We start from the raw sequence: 16,764 nt of genomic DNA on the forward strand, positions 1-16,764 counted from the left end.
TGCCCATCTCTGTCTAGTCTGATAATAAACTGAAATCTGACCTCCATGTCTTGGTATTTAACGAGTGCATCATTTGGGCTCAGGAAACTACATAGGTAGTGGGCCTATGGTAATCAGAGCCTTAGCTTTTTCTTGCAGTTCTTGTGCCAGAATCTGAGTTAGTCACGAGAAAATGACACTTGGCGTAACAGATTCCACTCTTGTCTTTCTGTCCATTGCTCTATAACAGTGTTACTCAAAGTACGGCCCGGGGGCCGCATGCGGCCCTTTTGACCTTTACATGCGGCCCCCATGACACCAGTAGGGCCAGGATGCTGTTTACTCAACTGAGCACTAATGTTAAGAGGGTGTTAAATTAGCAGGCAATCCTTTATTTAAACATTATTTGAAGTAAGGAAGTTGCCCTGCACTGCTTAAATGCAGGAACACTTTCATTCTTTAAGAAATCTTGCAGCAAATGTCTACAACTATGACAAGGGTTCTTAAAAATTCAAAAAGTGCATTTCATTAACACAGAACCATTTCATCATAGTACATCAGATAATATCAGTGCATGGAGAAGTATTTTTTTTAAGTGATAGATTCCAAACATAAATTCAGCAACATTAATTCTTCCCCCACCTTCATAACAATGCCAATAGTGAAATAAGAGGCAAGTCAGTTGTTATCTGCACTCTTTGATTGGCCTTATTTCCTATTCTACATGAAAAATTTCATCATTTATTAAATTAAACACAGGAGGAAGGTTTGCTTAGCGCACACCCTGAAGCCATGCATTGTGAGGTCCGCTTGCATACAATAATGAAGAAAAAGAAGGGAACGTGAAATAAAACAACTGCCTAGGATCACACAATTAGGTAAAGAGGGGAAGCTGGGATTAATGCCAGGTTTTCTGGTTTCACATTGTGTGATTCAGCTACTAGATCTATATGCTTTCCTACCCCCATGCCCACCATAAGCTCTCCCCACCCAGAGCCCCATTCAGCCTTTGATTGCCACTCTGCTAGCATCAATGCGGCCCTCGGTCACACAACAGACCAAACTTTGTGGCCCCTGAGAAAATGTTTGCGAGTACCCATGCTCTATAACATTATACACCTTTGACCGAATTTTTGTGCTAGTGCAGGCTACTTTCACTTTCCTGGTAGACCATGCCAACTGTGTCAAATATTTCTACCAAGATAAAGAGCCCTGGTGAATCAAGTGGGCCAATTCTGTACAGGTCTTACTTCTAACACATGCATAGCCCAGATAACTAACTCTGTAAATAGGGCGGCCTTGTACTGTTATCTATCCTCTAGCCTTCGTAGTGACTGTTGACAATCACCTTTAGTTAAAGAGACTAGCATGAAGGCTAACACAGGATGCATCTTTGGTACTAAGGCTTACACATTTGTAAAACAACAGAGCTTTGGGAATAGTTTAGGGTTCTGTCTATCAGTATAGCATACCAATGACTTGCTTGACCTGGACTAAATAAACTTGGGATGCCTGGGAGGCAGGGTAGCATAATATTTCACAAACATTTACCACCCATTACTGGGTGGCCTCTTCTGGATATGCTCTGTGGTGTTTGCCCCGCAGGCTGCTATTGAACAACTTGCTGCACCTTGTTTCCTAGAACTCATAGTTCAGCAGTTTTTCACCATGTAAACACCATAAATAACTAATGTTTCTAGTACCCGACGAGATAGCGAATGGCAAAAGAAATAAGCATTTCTATCCATCTGTCCATTGCCAGCAAATCGCTCTTGCTATAGTGAGCACAAAGTGGTGTTATGAGTCACTGACAACTGATAAGAAATGTTTCCAGTGGCCACTGCATTGAGTGAGTCACCATTCTCAAAGCACATGCATCAGGAGATATTCTTCTCATTTGAGTCCTCCTGCCTAAGGAGAACACAAAAAACATTTGTGGTGAAATAAAGTTTAAAGCAGCCATGTTGTGCATGGAATAATTTTACGTGCAGGTCTGACTCAAAATCAGAGTTATAGGTAGACCTGTTTCCCAGATTTAAAGGTAGCTTCCAGATCCTGAAACCTTATTGTTGGTTGTTCCACAAACCTAGGTGTTTGCTGTTACGTCTTCTCACTGCAGATGCTGTGTCTGTGATTCTACAATTAAACAAAATAAGATTAATTTTATTCTTCTATAAACATGAAGACCAGGTCAGATGCATGTGGACCGTTCTGACAGTGAACATGAGTAACTGTTGAGCTCTTCAAATCTGTTCCCTTGCTTCAAAACTCTAATTTTCTAATTCAGGGTCTGTATTCTGTTTTTTAAACTGTTTAGGATTTCACGGCATGAACTCGTTGTAAAATTGCTCATTGTATTACTGTTCCTTTATGTTTACCCTCCTGCACTTTCTATTTTCTTATAAGTACTCGTTCCCAATTATGGAAAAATGTTCTAATTGAAAAAAATGTTTTTTCTAGTGAAATTTAACAGGACAATTTTATCGGTTGCAATTTTCTGGAAGTAATTTGATTAATAGTTATTTTAAGTAGAACTGATTGCTTATGCGTTTCATGGGAGTCTCGCGAAAAACGGCTGCAAGTCTGCTATTTTCAAAGACCACAGAAAAAAAGACTGCCATAGCAAAAAATGCCTGGTGCGTTCAAAGTAGAAGGACAGACTTGTTCGCAGAATTACAGGCCTAAAACTCGAACATAAAGCAGAAATGTTTTAAGCAAAACGGGGGGAGGGGAAGTGCAGAACAGTTAAGCATTGCAGCGCTACACCGTGGCTCATTCACAATTACAAAGGGCTTCCTGTCTGAACTGGGATTACAAAATGTGCACACATTTAGTCCCCAGACAATTTTCCCACTCGCCGGTTTTGCCACGGGTAATGCCAGGCAAAATTTGTGAAAGGGAAAATGCACTGCGTTAATTTGTGCCGCTTGGAATGGGAAAAGGTGATTTATTTTCCGGTTATTTCACTTTCTGGCCTGTGAATCTCCCAATGGTGGGGTAATGCAGGACCTGAGAAATACCTTATTAGCTGCATCAATATTTATCGTGCAGTGTTACCGCCCCCGGTGATGGGGCACAGCCTCTTACACTCTGATATCGTATTGACACCGACTCAACATCTTGTTTGTCAGCCTCACATCTCAGGCAACGGGTAAACTGTGCCTGCAGAATTTCATCTTCGAAAAAACCAAAGACAGTGATGCCAACTCAAGCCTCTCCTACCAAACGTGCTCTGCCTACCTTGTTGTTGTATTCCAGTAATGCAGACGGAGCGGATTTGGTAAGAAAACAGGTTTAATGTGAAAACAAACAGGAGCCACCCACAGCGCGTCCTTCACGCCGACAGCCAACCGCCGATCCCGAGCCTCCGTCCACCCCGTTCCACATTCCACCTTTCTACCTCCCCGCGCCCTACATTCCACATCATAAACAATAGATATACATAACATAGCATCTCTCCCTTTTGAAACACAAACAAAACAAAAACACAAAAAAAAAAACATTAAATAATAGGGAAGTATCTAGATAAAGATTAAAACACATCAGACCTCAATTTCCATGGTAAAAACTTTTCCCTGGAAGATCTACGCAGAGACCCTTCTGAAGGATTCATAGCTGAACTCTGACCATTGGACTCATACGAACTCTGGACCTGCACCCTCGACCTCCCACTATTACAAACCTTCCCACCACCACTAAGATGACTGGGACCTGGAGATGGGTCCTCTGACACTTTAACAATCTTCGACACATTCCACCACTGTCCACCATCAACCATGACCGCACTTCCACACACCTTTCTCACCCTAACTGGATTACTGAACCCAGTATCCCCTTTCTTCACAAATAAACTTTTTTTTATACGCACTAAGTCACCAGGACAGAACACACGCAACTTAGTAGCTTTGACTGTATCATATCTATTCTTCATGCGCTGTTGACCAGACTCCACCTTTTGCCAGCTGATCCCAACATCCAATACTCTCATTCCTTTATTTTTCAAAGAACTTGCTAACCATGAAGGAAATAAAGTGGGAGTGGGTTTGCGACCTCTCATCGCTTCAAATGGAGACACATTTGTCAGAGAATGAGGTGTGGAACGATAGACCCATAGCATGGTGCTGACCGCCTCTTGTATGTCATAATTATTGTGTCTGGCCCATTTTATACAGTCCCCCACAACTCTATTCATTCTTTCGACCAAACCATTAGTTTGGGGATGATATAACGAGCTTTTTAGATGTCTAATATTCGCTTGCTGTAAAAAAAAATCCATCTCAGAATTAATAAATTGTACTCCATTGTCAGAAATGATGGTGTTGGGGAAACCCTCACGCCTAAAAACGTCTTTAAGAAAATTAACTGCCTTAGATGCTGACGGGGTGGCACAAAAATAAACCTCTGGCCATCTGCTGTGATAGTCCATGAGAACAAAAGCATAACGCAAGTTATGAGGAAGAAAATTAAAAGGCCCAATCATGTCAATCCCAAGCTTCGACCAAGATCTATCCGGAACTTGTATAGGATACAACGGAGGCATACACACTTTGAGACCCTTCTCAGCAGAATTACAAATTGCACACCCACTAATAACAGCATCCACATCTTTGTCCATAGATGGCCACCAATAACTCTCTCTTAATCTCCTTTTTGTCATAGTAGCCCCAAAATGACCTTTGTGTGCTGAATTAATCAAACCTGAGCAAATACCAAAAGGTGGAATACATCTCTCACCCCTCAAAATTATCTGGTCTTCAATAGAAATTTCATCAGCAACTTTACAAAATGGTTGAAGAGGTAAAGGAACACTTTTCTCTTTCGGCCAACCATTGGTCACAAATTCCTTTACCTGAACTAGAATGGGATCCTCATGTACTGCAGTCTCCCAATCCATTTTGCTAAAAGCCTTGAACACTGGAAGATCCACACTAGCTACAAAACAATCTTCTCTATCATCTTCTGAATCACAATTATCTGAGTCCTCTATGGGAAACCTAGAGAGAAAATCCGCTCTTACATTAAGTTTACCTGGTAAAAACGTAACCTCAATATCATATTGCAGCAACTTAGTAGTAAGACGAGCAATACGCGGAGTGGTATAATTAGTTTTGTCTCCACTGAGAATATAAAGCAGGGGCTTGTGATCTGTTACAATCACAAACTTCCTCCCCCAAACATAGCTCCTGAATTTTTCACTTGCCCAGACACACGCCAACAACTCCTTTTCAATGACTGAGTAATTCAACTCTGCCTCTCTCAACACTCTAGAAGCATAACTAACTGTCACTTCTCCTTGCTTGGAATCTTGGACGAGAACTGCACCCAAACCATATTTGCTGGCATCAACCATTATCTTACATACTAACTGGGGATCATAAGGGTGTAGCGCTCTAGCATTGGTCATTTCAATTTTCACCAAATCGAATGTGTCTTGGCAATTTTTGTTCCAGGAAAACCCCACACTTTTCTTCATCATATTAGACAAACACTTCATCTTGGAAGCGTAATTAGGAATGAACCTAGAATAGAATTCACACAAACCCATGAACGAGCGTAGTTCATCCTTATTTTTAGGAGGAGGACAGTTCCTGACAGCATTAACAAGACCAGGTCTTGGTTTGACCCCCTCAGACGACACAACATGTCCCAAAAATTCAATCTCCCTCTTCCAAAATTCACACTTTTGATCCTTCACCACAACCCCGCTCTTCTCAAACACTTTCAGCACTAACTTAAGTATTGTGTCATGTTCAGTCAAATGTTTAGCAAAAACAAGTACATCATCCTGGAATACTATTACTCCATCAATATCCCTCAAAAGATGTGACATAATGCGCTGGAAAACAGATGCTGCTGATGCAAGGCCAAAAGGCATCCTTTTAAACTGAAAAGTACCAAAGGGTGTGTTAAAAGCTGTACAATGTTTGGAATCTTCTTCAAGAACAACTTGGTGGTATGCCGAAGCCAAGTCAATTTTGGAGAACCATTGGGCACCATTGAGTTTACCCAACAGATCATTTATTCTGGGAAGCGGAAAAGAATCGCCCCATATCTCCTTGTTCAAACTCCTCAAGTCAACACAAAGGCGCATTTCACCACTGCGCTTGCGAGCAACTACAATGGGAGATAACCACAAACTAGACTCAACCGGTTCAATTACTCCTGCTGATTGTAACTTTTCTAACTCTAATTTAAGATCATCTCTCAGGCTGAAGGGAATCGCTCTCAATTTGTGCTTAATGGGAATGGCGCCTTGTTTGATTCTGATTTTATGTTTGAACCCCTTAATGCTCCCCAATTTATTCTCAAACACCCCAGGGAAATACTCATGTAAAGACTGCAAATTTAAACTACCACAATCTTTAACAACCATGACTTGTTCAGCGGCACCTGGCCTCAGTACCATACCATACCAAAGAGGCTAATATGTTAAGACCCTTTACTGCCACATACACCTTACCCCCGGATTCTGCGCCCTTTGAATTCCAAAAAATCCTCAATGAACCCTTCAAGTTCGATCTTCCTTCCTTCATAGGAGACAGGAGCTCTGTCAGGAGGAAGTAACGCTCTGGAACCCCAAGTTTTCTTAAACAAGTCCGATGTCACCATAGTGATACGTGCACCGGAATCAACAAGTAAATGGAGAATTTTGACACCCATGTTAATATCTACATAGGGGTCAATACACTCTTCCGGAATACCCGAAACAACTTTGTCATCCGTGACTACAACAATCATATCACGGAACTGACTTTCCAAATCTTGATCATTCACCAGAGGAGGATCACACACACTGTTAACTTTGAGATTCTTGCTCACAATACTCTGACAAACTTTAGCAAAGTGACCTAACCGGCCACATTTATGGCACACCACATTCTTAGCAGGGCACCCCTTAGAGTCTTTCGCATGTGGTAAGTTACCACATCTAAAGCAAATATTTGTTCGTTTAAAAAAACTGTTCATAGATTTCTGTTCCTTGCGTGAAGAGACAACGTTAATAAAAGTTTTTTCTTCTTCCTTGCGTTGAATTGCAAGTTCCTTAAGTGATGCCTGAGCCATTTCTATGCTCTTAGCTTGCTTGATAACATCTTCAAGTGAAGGGTCCCCCATAGTGAGAAGTCTTTGCTGAATATGTTTGTCAAAACAATGTCCTATCATCTGATCTCTAATCAGTTGATCACGGAAAGTACTAAACTGGCATTGTGCACACAGCTTCCGAAGTGCACTGACAAATTCGTCAATGGATTCATTTTGTAACTGGCTCCTCTTGAAAAATTTGTGGCGTAACACAACTAGACTGGGCTGTTTATCAAATCTCAGAGTAACATTTTTAACAGTTTCTTGGTACTCATCCAACTCTTCATTATCCTGTAATTCAATATCTGGAAGATGTTTAAGAATTTCACGGCCTTCAAAACCCAGAGAGTGTAATAACAAAAAAAAATTCCTTTCCGATCTAAAGCGTGATGCTCCAATCGCACCTAAATAAGTCTCGAAAGCGTCAAACCATTGAGACCATAGCACAGGTGGTTCTCCAGGTGTTTCCAAGAAAGGCGGGGAGCAGAAACAGATTGCATTTTGCAATCCGTAGAATAATAATTACTGCGAATTCGAAATCAAACACCAAGAAAGCAAGAGTTTGACTTGATCACTAAGAAGGATCAAAACTGGAAAAAGCAGATACAGAATAATAAATAGTCAGTGATATGGCCCAGAATAATAACCAAAATCCTAAGGTCAAGGATAAAAATACGTGTTCCCAAGCCAAAATAATAAAAAAAAAAAACTTGTCAAATTTCGGCGTAGACGGACGTGCCCAAACACTTCCGTAACAACATGGTGGTTGCCTGGATACAGACGCGCGCACCTCCTCTGTATTTGCGCTCTGCGCTTCACTGCGTGCTGAAGCTAGACGGTTGCTAGGTGCAATGTTTGCTTGGATACAGACGGGCCCGCGTCTTCTATTTCACGCGCTCTACGCTTGAATACGTATTCAAACTTGCCGGTTGATATGCGTACCAAAACTTCCAATTTTGCGAAAAAAATGAATAACTTGTCACCTTGAAGAAACTGGTCGACACGAACCACAGAAGCAGGATACACACCCGTGAAGAAAACAGCTTCAGCCTTGAAATGGGAATGACTCGGTGGTTCCGCGTAGGTTCCGAAGTGGCTCCTGACCCTCGTCTCCAAAATTATATTGTATTCCAGTAATGCAGACGGAGCGGATTTGGTAAGAAAACAGGTTTAATGTGAAAACAAACCGGAGCCACCCACAGCACGTCCTTCACGCCGACAGCCAACCGCCGATCCCGAGCCTCCGTCCACCCCGTTCCACATTCCACTGTTCTACCTCCCCGCGCCCTACATTCCACATCATAAACAATAGATATACATAACACTTGTGCTCAGGCGGCTCATGTGGAACAGGACAGTGGCCACCTTCCGGGCCTTACAAGCAGGGCTGGCTTTAGGGCAGTGCGGCCGTACCGGGTGCTGACCTGGATTGGGGTGGTGCTGTCCTCAGGGGGGCGCTGTGTTTAGTAATGTCTTAGAAACTTGTGATTTAAAAGCAACTGCTGTAAAGTTATTTGTGCTTCCAGCCTTCAGGAAGTGATTACAATGTCAAGATACTTCTTGTGATTACAGGGAGTGCAGAATTATTAGGCAAGTTGTATTTTTGAGGATTAATTTTATTATTGAACAACAACCATGTTCTCAATGAACCCAAAAAACTCATTAATATCAAAGCTGAATATTTTTGGAAGTAGTTTTTAGTTTGTTTTTAGTTTTAGCTATGTTAGGGGGATATCTGTGTGTGCAGGTGACTATTACTGTGCATAATTATTAGGCAACTTAACAAAAAAAAATATATACCCATTTCAATTATTTATTATTACCAGTGAAACCAATATAACATCTCAACATTCACAAATATACATTTCTGACATTCAAAAACAAAACAAAAACAAATCAGTGACCAATATAGCCACCTTTCTTTGCAAGGACACTCAAAAGCCTGCCATCCATGGATTCTGTCAGTGTTTTGATCTGTTCACCATCAACATTGCGTGCAGCAGCAACCACAGCCTCCCAGACCTTCAGAGAGGTGTACTGTTTTCCCTCCTTGTAAATCTCACATTTGATGATGGACCACAGGTTCTCAATGGGGTTCAGATCAGGTGAACAAGGAGGCCATGTCATTAGATTTCCTTCTTTTATACCCTTTCTTGCCAGCCACACTGTGGAGTACTTGGACGCGTGTGATGGAGCATTGTCCTGCATGAAAACCATGTTTTTCTTGAAGGATGCAGACTTCTTCCTGTACCACTGCTTGAAGAAGGTGTCTTCCAGGAACTGGCAGTAGGACTGGGAGTTGAGCTTGACTCCATCCTCAACCCGAAAAGGCCCCACAAGTTCATCTTTGATGATACCAGCCCAAACCAGTACTCCACCTCCACCTTGCTGGCGTCTGAGTCGGACTGGAGCTCTCTGCCCTTTACCAATCCAGCCACGGGCCCATCCATCTGGCCCATCAAGACTCACTCTCATTTCATCAGTCCATAAAACCTTAGAAAAATCAGTCTTGAGATATTTCTTGGCCCAGTCTTGACGTTTCAGCTTGTGTGTCTTGTTCAGTGGTGGTCGTCTTTCAGCCTTTCTTACCTTGGCCATGTCTCTGAGTATTGCACACCTTGTGCTTTTGGGCACTCCAGTGATGTTGCAGCTCTGAAATATGGCCAAACTGGTGGCAAGTGGCATCGTGGCAGCTGCACGCTTGACTTTTCTCAGTTCATGGGCAGTTATTTTGCGCCTTGGTTTTTCCACACGCTTCTTGCGACCCTGTTGACTATTTTGAATGAAACGCTTGATTGTTCGATGATCACGCTTCAGAAGCTTTGCAATTTTAAGAGTGCTGCATCCCTCTGCAAGATATCTCACTATTTTTGACTTTTCTGAGCCTGTCAAGTCCTTCTTTTGACCCATTTTGCCAAAGGAAAGGAAGTTGCCTAATAATTATGCACACCTGATATAGGGTGTTGATGTCATTAGACCACACCCCTTCTCATTAGAGATGCACATCACCTAATATGCTTAATTGGTAGTAGGCTTTCGAGCCTATACAGCTTGGAGTAAGACAACATGCATAAAGAGGATGATGTGGTCAAAATACTCATTTGCCTAATAATTCTGCACTCCCTGTAATGTTCCTGCTAGGGAGAGAGATGGGAGTTTTGTCTAGCGGAAGCTTGGACTTGCCATAAAGGGTTAATATGCCTCCTGCAAAGATCAGAACCATTGTTTATGTGGAGAGCTGAGTGGATTAGTACAGCCAGCCTTTACAACCTCTTTTAAAAGAAATGAAGGTATGTGAAAGGGGGCTATGGAGAGAAGAGGGGTGCATTTGCTGGTTGTAGTGAGGGAATCCGAGGGGATGGCACAGGGCGCCACCAGTACTAAAGCCGGCCCTGTGCTTCATAGTGCCAGGTGGCATCTTCGTGGGAGAGAGAGGGCACTGTTACGTGCTGCTCCGCTCTCAACAATTCAGCCCCAGTGTATAGATTAACCCTGGCCGCATCCCCGCAACCGGCTGCCTCTGGTGTGGTTGAAAGCCTTGTTGTTGCAAGTGATTACAATATCCAAAAATATGGCAATTGACCCAGCTCGTTTAATGTGCGCAGTGCATTGGACAAACTGCGTATATTGTGTATTATCATGCTAAGGTTACGTCACAGACTGTTTGCAACCCCGACACCTCTCGTTCCCCTAGAGATTAAAAAAAAAAACGGACGTTATAAGGATTCTATCTGCGCGGAACCTGTTTTTAATGAGAGGAAGTTCCAGGAATAGCTTTTCGTGACAAATCCAGTTGTCAGTACTCCCTGCTACACAACCTGCGAATCATGTGAACCTCGGCGGCGCGGCGCGCTCCCGCCCTCCTGAGGCGCGCGCACCGAGGTCACCGCTATTTTTAGCCAAACACGAATCCTAGCTCTTGAAACTACTGCAGCGTTTACGCTGTATTAACGCTCGACAGGGTTTGAAAGTAAGCAAAAAATAATAATAATGGCAGGAAGGAGGGCAAACAGAGCATCGTAATCAGTTTGGGTTTTGTTTCGAATTATATCACTGTGAAAAACTAGAGAACAGAAATGTACATCAAGCACGAACTATATTACTAGTGGAAGAAAGGGAATTATATGTGACAGGAGTCACCTTTTCATTCTTGTGTGAGCGCCCGTGAACATGCTACAGCAGTGAGTACGGGGTACGCGCACATGGGAAGAGACATGCTGCGCTGGGCTATGCCATTGGATGCTATGTTATAGTATAGTTGGGAATGTACCAACTTAATGCCCATCATTAAAATGGCTTCTTCCAGAGACGCTGCAGAGTCCTAGACTAAATCAGAAGTGCGAGCGCCTTACTGGAGCTCAAGGTTCCTCACCCAACAAGTAGCCATGTTTCTAGTCTCTGCAGCTTAAATCTTGTAAGGCTAGAAGTTCCATCAGTTCGCAGACACGATCAGAGAATTACTTATCCATACTTAAGAGTTTTTGTACTCAGAGACCAACTACTAAAATTCAAAATGCGTGACGCAAGATCAAAAGAATGATAAGACAATCTTAAAACAGCATCCAGGAGTCATTTTGGCAGCCTTATGCCAATCCGCTTTTTAAAGGTTAGGATCAGTGCTGGTGAACTATTCGCTCAATGTTCGATCGCCATCACAAGACGATGGGGCATTGTGATCGGACACTTGGGCATCCCAAATGAAAAGCCTATACGGATAATACCTGGAGTAGTAATAGTTTTGTGAGGACCTCGAGTCAAAAATAATACTCCTCTGTGGAGAATAGGCACAAGAAACTTGAAGAAATTCACCACAGTCATGATGGGTTTGTCTATGGGAAATCCAGTTGGCAGGGACAGCGTTCCCATTGAGTTGGGCTGTAAAGGGCAACAACCAGCATAATCTGTGTTTTTTTGTTACTTTTACTTGCAACCAACTAGTTAATTCTGTGGCCAAATATTTAGGGCCTCATTTAGATATCGGCGGATAGGTTATTCTGTCACAACAGTGACAGATACCCGCTGCCAAATTCTAAATCCTATAGAAAATATTGGGATTTAGATTTCGACGGAAGGGATATTTGTCACCGCTATTAAGGAGTAACCTGTCCGCCATTATCTAAATCCGGCCCTCAATGTTTTGAAGGTCTTCTCTCAAGCAAATAGGGAAGTACGTTGCCTATGTCAGCTGGGGTGCAGATCTAATCGTGCTCTCCAGCGATTCACCAAAAAGCCAAGTCCCAGGTAAAAACTAAAAGTGTGCAAAATAGGCCATGCATTGTCATCTTAACCAAGTTGAACAAGTTGGCAAAGTATTTTAAATAGTTGTAAAATGCCCTAAAAAGTAATTTGTGCATAAGAAAAAAAAGTCTGCAGATCCTGCTGATTGAGGGAGAATGTGTCATGCACATAACGTTTTTGCAGACAAAATCTCATAGAAAACATTTTTTAGGAAGCCGACTTGTGCAGTAACAACACATAGGGCAATGAAAACAAAAGTTTAAAAAAACCCAGGCTTACTTACAAAGAACTTGTTTGTTCACCACTGAGGCACCAGGCAGAAGATAATTAAATTTACTTCAGCACTAGACTGCACACTGGCAAAAGTCACTAGCCAGCAGGTGCTCACCCAACCTGTCAAACACCAGCAGGGCTTAAGTAGGCCTTCAGGTCACATCCTGAGCAGGTGATACAAGGATGGGGGGTGGGTACTACTCTACTATTGTCCTCCACCTGCCAGTGAAGCCTACACAGGAACAGTTTCTATTAAGCAAAGGAAAAGAAGCTTTCCCGACCAAGCAAGCATGACCGCTCCATGAGCATGTTCACTAGGGACTACAGACTTTCTCTCCCTTCTCCATGGAATATCAGATGTTAAGGGGACAGGTTGTTTTTGTTTAATATTGCTTGTTCTTTGTTACTTACTTCACTTGGATAAGATGGCACACACATCCCTGAGCAAACCGAAAATCGATTACATGTACCAAGCAAGTGCTTTATATTGAGTGTTGGCCACTTGGCTTTCCATCAAAAGTGCCACATTTTATGCAGATTTCACCATGTAACTATTCTATGTGGGCGGAACATGTATTAACTCCTGCACAACTTCACTTTTTTATCTGGATATTTTCAAATCACATCAATGCCACTTAGTTATTTGCCTCTGTAATAATAGGGACCACTTTATTAGGATAAGGAAGTGATCACTGTATGTTGGGTGGTGAGTGGGTTTGAAGGGGTTATCTTCACTCCCTGGAGTGAATCAATGTGGTGATCACTGCTACTGAGTCACATCTAGGGGCTTCGTGATACGATTTCCATTTTCCTTTATTTACACGACAGGCAAGCCTCGGAGGACAGGTCCGAATGATTGTGACTGGAGCTGCTCCAGCTTCCCCGACTGTATTGGGATTTCTTCGAGCAGCCCTTGGATGTCAGGTATGGTCTCAGAATGTATGAAGCCCAAGTAATATTTTCTACATTCATAAATTTTAAAAAAAATGCAGAGGTGTGGCCAGAAGTAAAGTCAAGCCTGCTCCAGAGATAGACTGTACTATTTATCTCCATTCTAGCCTGCTATCTGCCCTCATCTGCCTGCTTCAGATGACAGCGCAGGACTGCCCATTTATCCCATCAGCATCTTCACTGGAGGGTTGGAGTCATTGGAGGGCCATCTTTGAAGGACAATGGCTGCTGCCTCTTTATTCAGGGCCCTTGAGTTTATGGCAGCAGGCATAGTGGGGACAAAAATGGAGGGAGGGAGGGATAAAAAGAGAGAGAAAGTAAAAAGAAAGAGACAGGGAAGAAAGAGACATTGAAGCTGGCCTGAACATTAGCCAGGGTTGCCTCTGGTTCCCATTTCGGCCCTGGTCAGGGCAGAAGCTGGAGCTCACTTGTGGCTGCTCGGTCTATCTACCTTTGTAGGATGGAGCATAATGGTGTAGACACAGTTTGAGGTGGACCCTGACAAATCCTCTGGCTTTTAGAAAGAAATATCTGGTTTGCTTTGGGCATCACTGTGACCCTACACAAATTCTGGGATTTCTGATGTTACTGCCTGCTGAGACCCCTCTATCATATCTGAATGCTTCATGACAAATGATTTTCCCAACTTCAACTGCCTACAGACTTTCTATTTGCTAGTTATTAATTATTTTGTATTGTTTTACATTTTATTGCATTTTATATGGTGCACATTCACTAAACTGACTACTTGACAGTAGTACGGGTTGAAATGGGACGCGTATTACTTTACTGAGGACAAGCCTTTTAATTCTAGGGCTCCTCTCACTGCCTTCTTCTTGTCTGACTCAAAACAGCTATTCTGGGGTTCACATCTGAAACATAAGAACACTGGCCCTGAGCTCCTGGGCTTCCACTTCTCCCCAGGTGTCTTCCTGGACGAAGACCCTGATATTTTAAACTTTTCCTCCATAATAAACACGATCCTCTCTTTTCATTATTTGGAAATTGCTAGTACATTGCACGGTTGCTCCAGTGCAAACTGCTTTCCCCACATATATATTGAAGGCAGACTCTCAAAGGAGACTGTAAGACAGATCTGATGTGTCTCACGAGGCTTCTTACTCTCCTCACATTTGTCAAAGTACGCAATTTAAGAAGTAATGCTCGAAAGTTATACCAAGCGTGCGTGCAATATAATATAATTTGAAAATGAGGGAGAACAGAATTTTGCTGAGTACACAGGAGAAACACACATTTTAGACCTGCATGAAAATGTAGGTTACTTTGAAATATTTATGAAACCTAAAACGAAGAGTTAATAACGAGAAGTGTCTTAAAGTTGGCGATGCTTCAACAAACGGGAACTACAGAAATGGACCCATTTATTAGTGTGGCCAGATATAAAGTCCTAGTTAAAGCTTCCTAAAATTTAGGGGTGGTGTTTGCATTGTTCCGAGTGCTGTAAACACTTTGAAATACAGTTCTTTTTCCCGATGGAAATAAAATTAGGCTTTTTTAAAGTAACTCAATAAAAATTGACACGGAAGACATTACCCTGCCGGCCCATGTGTGGTGTGCCTCCACGGGGCGTATCCGTAGTGACAAGGACGCCACATTACTTCTTCGCGATAATGATGCTGAAGGAACCGGCCAATGGAGTCCCATCACAGTGCCACAGTGCTACTTGCTGAGGGGGGCACATAAGTAAATCATAGAACAGAGAGTTCTTACATAAATCACTCCTCCATTAAAGCCTCAAATAAAATAAATACCAAATTCACAAGTGAAGCTAAACATCGTCTGCGAGGTGTTGCAAACAAAAACGGCTAGCCGTACAGAAAGAGGCAGTTAAAATACTACGCACAGAAATCAACACATTAAATACAAAATGATTCCCCACCCGTCAAGACTTTTTAGCCACCACTTACTAACCACTTGATTGGGTAAATTAGCAACGTTTGGCAAATTGAGCTGCATCACTTCTGCAAACTTTTAACTTTGACTAAGCATTGCAGCTCGACATTGTAACCACTTCATACGATTTGTTGGTTAATGGCGCCACCTATCGTGCTAGCCAGAAGCGAAAAGGCTGTTTAGGTGTTATCTGCTAATGCGGAATGTGTTGTAGATGGGTTAAAATCAAGCACTGGAAGCGCAAAACTATACGATGTAATGTTCGCACCGTTCGATCGTTTGCAATATATTGATCTGCTAGCGTTATCAAAGACAGGTTTTATCTTGGATGATATTTATTTTTGCTTCTTGTTGTTTTTTTGGACCCCGTGAACCTACATTTGTTAAACGGTGGATCTTAGTGTTAGTTTTCATGTATTTGAGATTTTTTTAAATTAGGGCAGGGGAAAATACATTTTTGACTTTTTAAAACTGTTCCTCTATTCTACTTTGTTCTGAAGCACGGATTGTGCGATAAACATTGTTGTAAAAGTAGATTTACAATCTTCGGCGCGATTTTTAAAATGCATCGACGACTAAGAAGGTGCCTATGTATTTATTTCATTTATACATTTGTGCGATTAGAGAATAAATGTACTTTTACATCCTTGTCAGTGTTGTTGTGGTTTTGTTTTTAAAACCTCCATTGTAATGTCCTCAAGACTGCCATCTGCAAGCATCACCAGCTCATCCGGACAACCAAAAGATCATTCTACAAAGAACGAATCGACAACAACGCACATGACAGCAAGGAGCTCTTCAGCATCATCAAAGAACTCACCAACCCCAAATCCTGCTCTACCGACCCCCTGCTCGCAAGACTTCTGCGACTCCCTCGCCACCTTTTTTCACCGCAAGACCACGGACATTCACGGTAGTTTCGCCTCCCCGATCCTCACGACCACCGCTGCCAACGCACCCAACCACACCAAGCTCTTGAGTGCCTGGACCCACACGAATGACAAGGACACCATCAAGACCATGAGCACCATCCACTCCGGATCACCCGCCGACCCCTGCCCTCACCATGTCTTCAATAAAGCCAGCCAAATAATCGCTCCCCAGCTCCGTACCATCATCAATAGCTCCTTTGAGACCACCACCTCCCTGGAGAGCTGGAAAAACACCGAAGTCAACGCCCTGCTCAAAAAACCCAAGGCAGACCCAGAAGACCTCAAGAATTACCGGCCCATCTCCCTACTCCCCTTCCCAGCGAAGGTCATCGAGAAGATAGTCAACAGCCAACTATCACGCTTCCTGGAGGACAACAGCCTGTTTGACATCTCCCAG

The 16,764-nt window shown here is 42.7% G+C and overlaps 1 protein-coding gene across 4 annotated transcripts in view; it reads left to right on the forward strand.

Annotated features, from left to right (window-relative positions):
• Window positions 1-16,764, forward strand: part of ACSL6 (acyl-CoA synthetase long chain family member 6) — a 389,555-nt gene that overhangs the window by 283,999 nt on the left and 88,792 nt on the right. For all 4 annotated transcript variants that reach the window (XM_069199190.1, XM_069199189.1, XM_069199191.1 and 1 more), the window contains exon 14: window positions 13,399-13,494. In XM_069199190.1, the coding sequence (XP_069055291.1) occupies window positions 13,399-13,494 (96 nt within the window). The remainder of the gene's footprint in view (window positions 1-13,398; window positions 13,495-16,764) is intronic.

Source organism: Pleurodeles waltl, chromosome 7 (genome assembly GCF_031143425.1).
Source record: "Pleurodeles waltl isolate 20211129_DDA chromosome 7, aPleWal1.hap1.20221129, whole genome shotgun sequence".
In the NCBI taxonomy this organism is placed as follows: Eukaryota; Metazoa; Chordata; class Amphibia; order Caudata; family Salamandridae; genus Pleurodeles; species Pleurodeles waltl.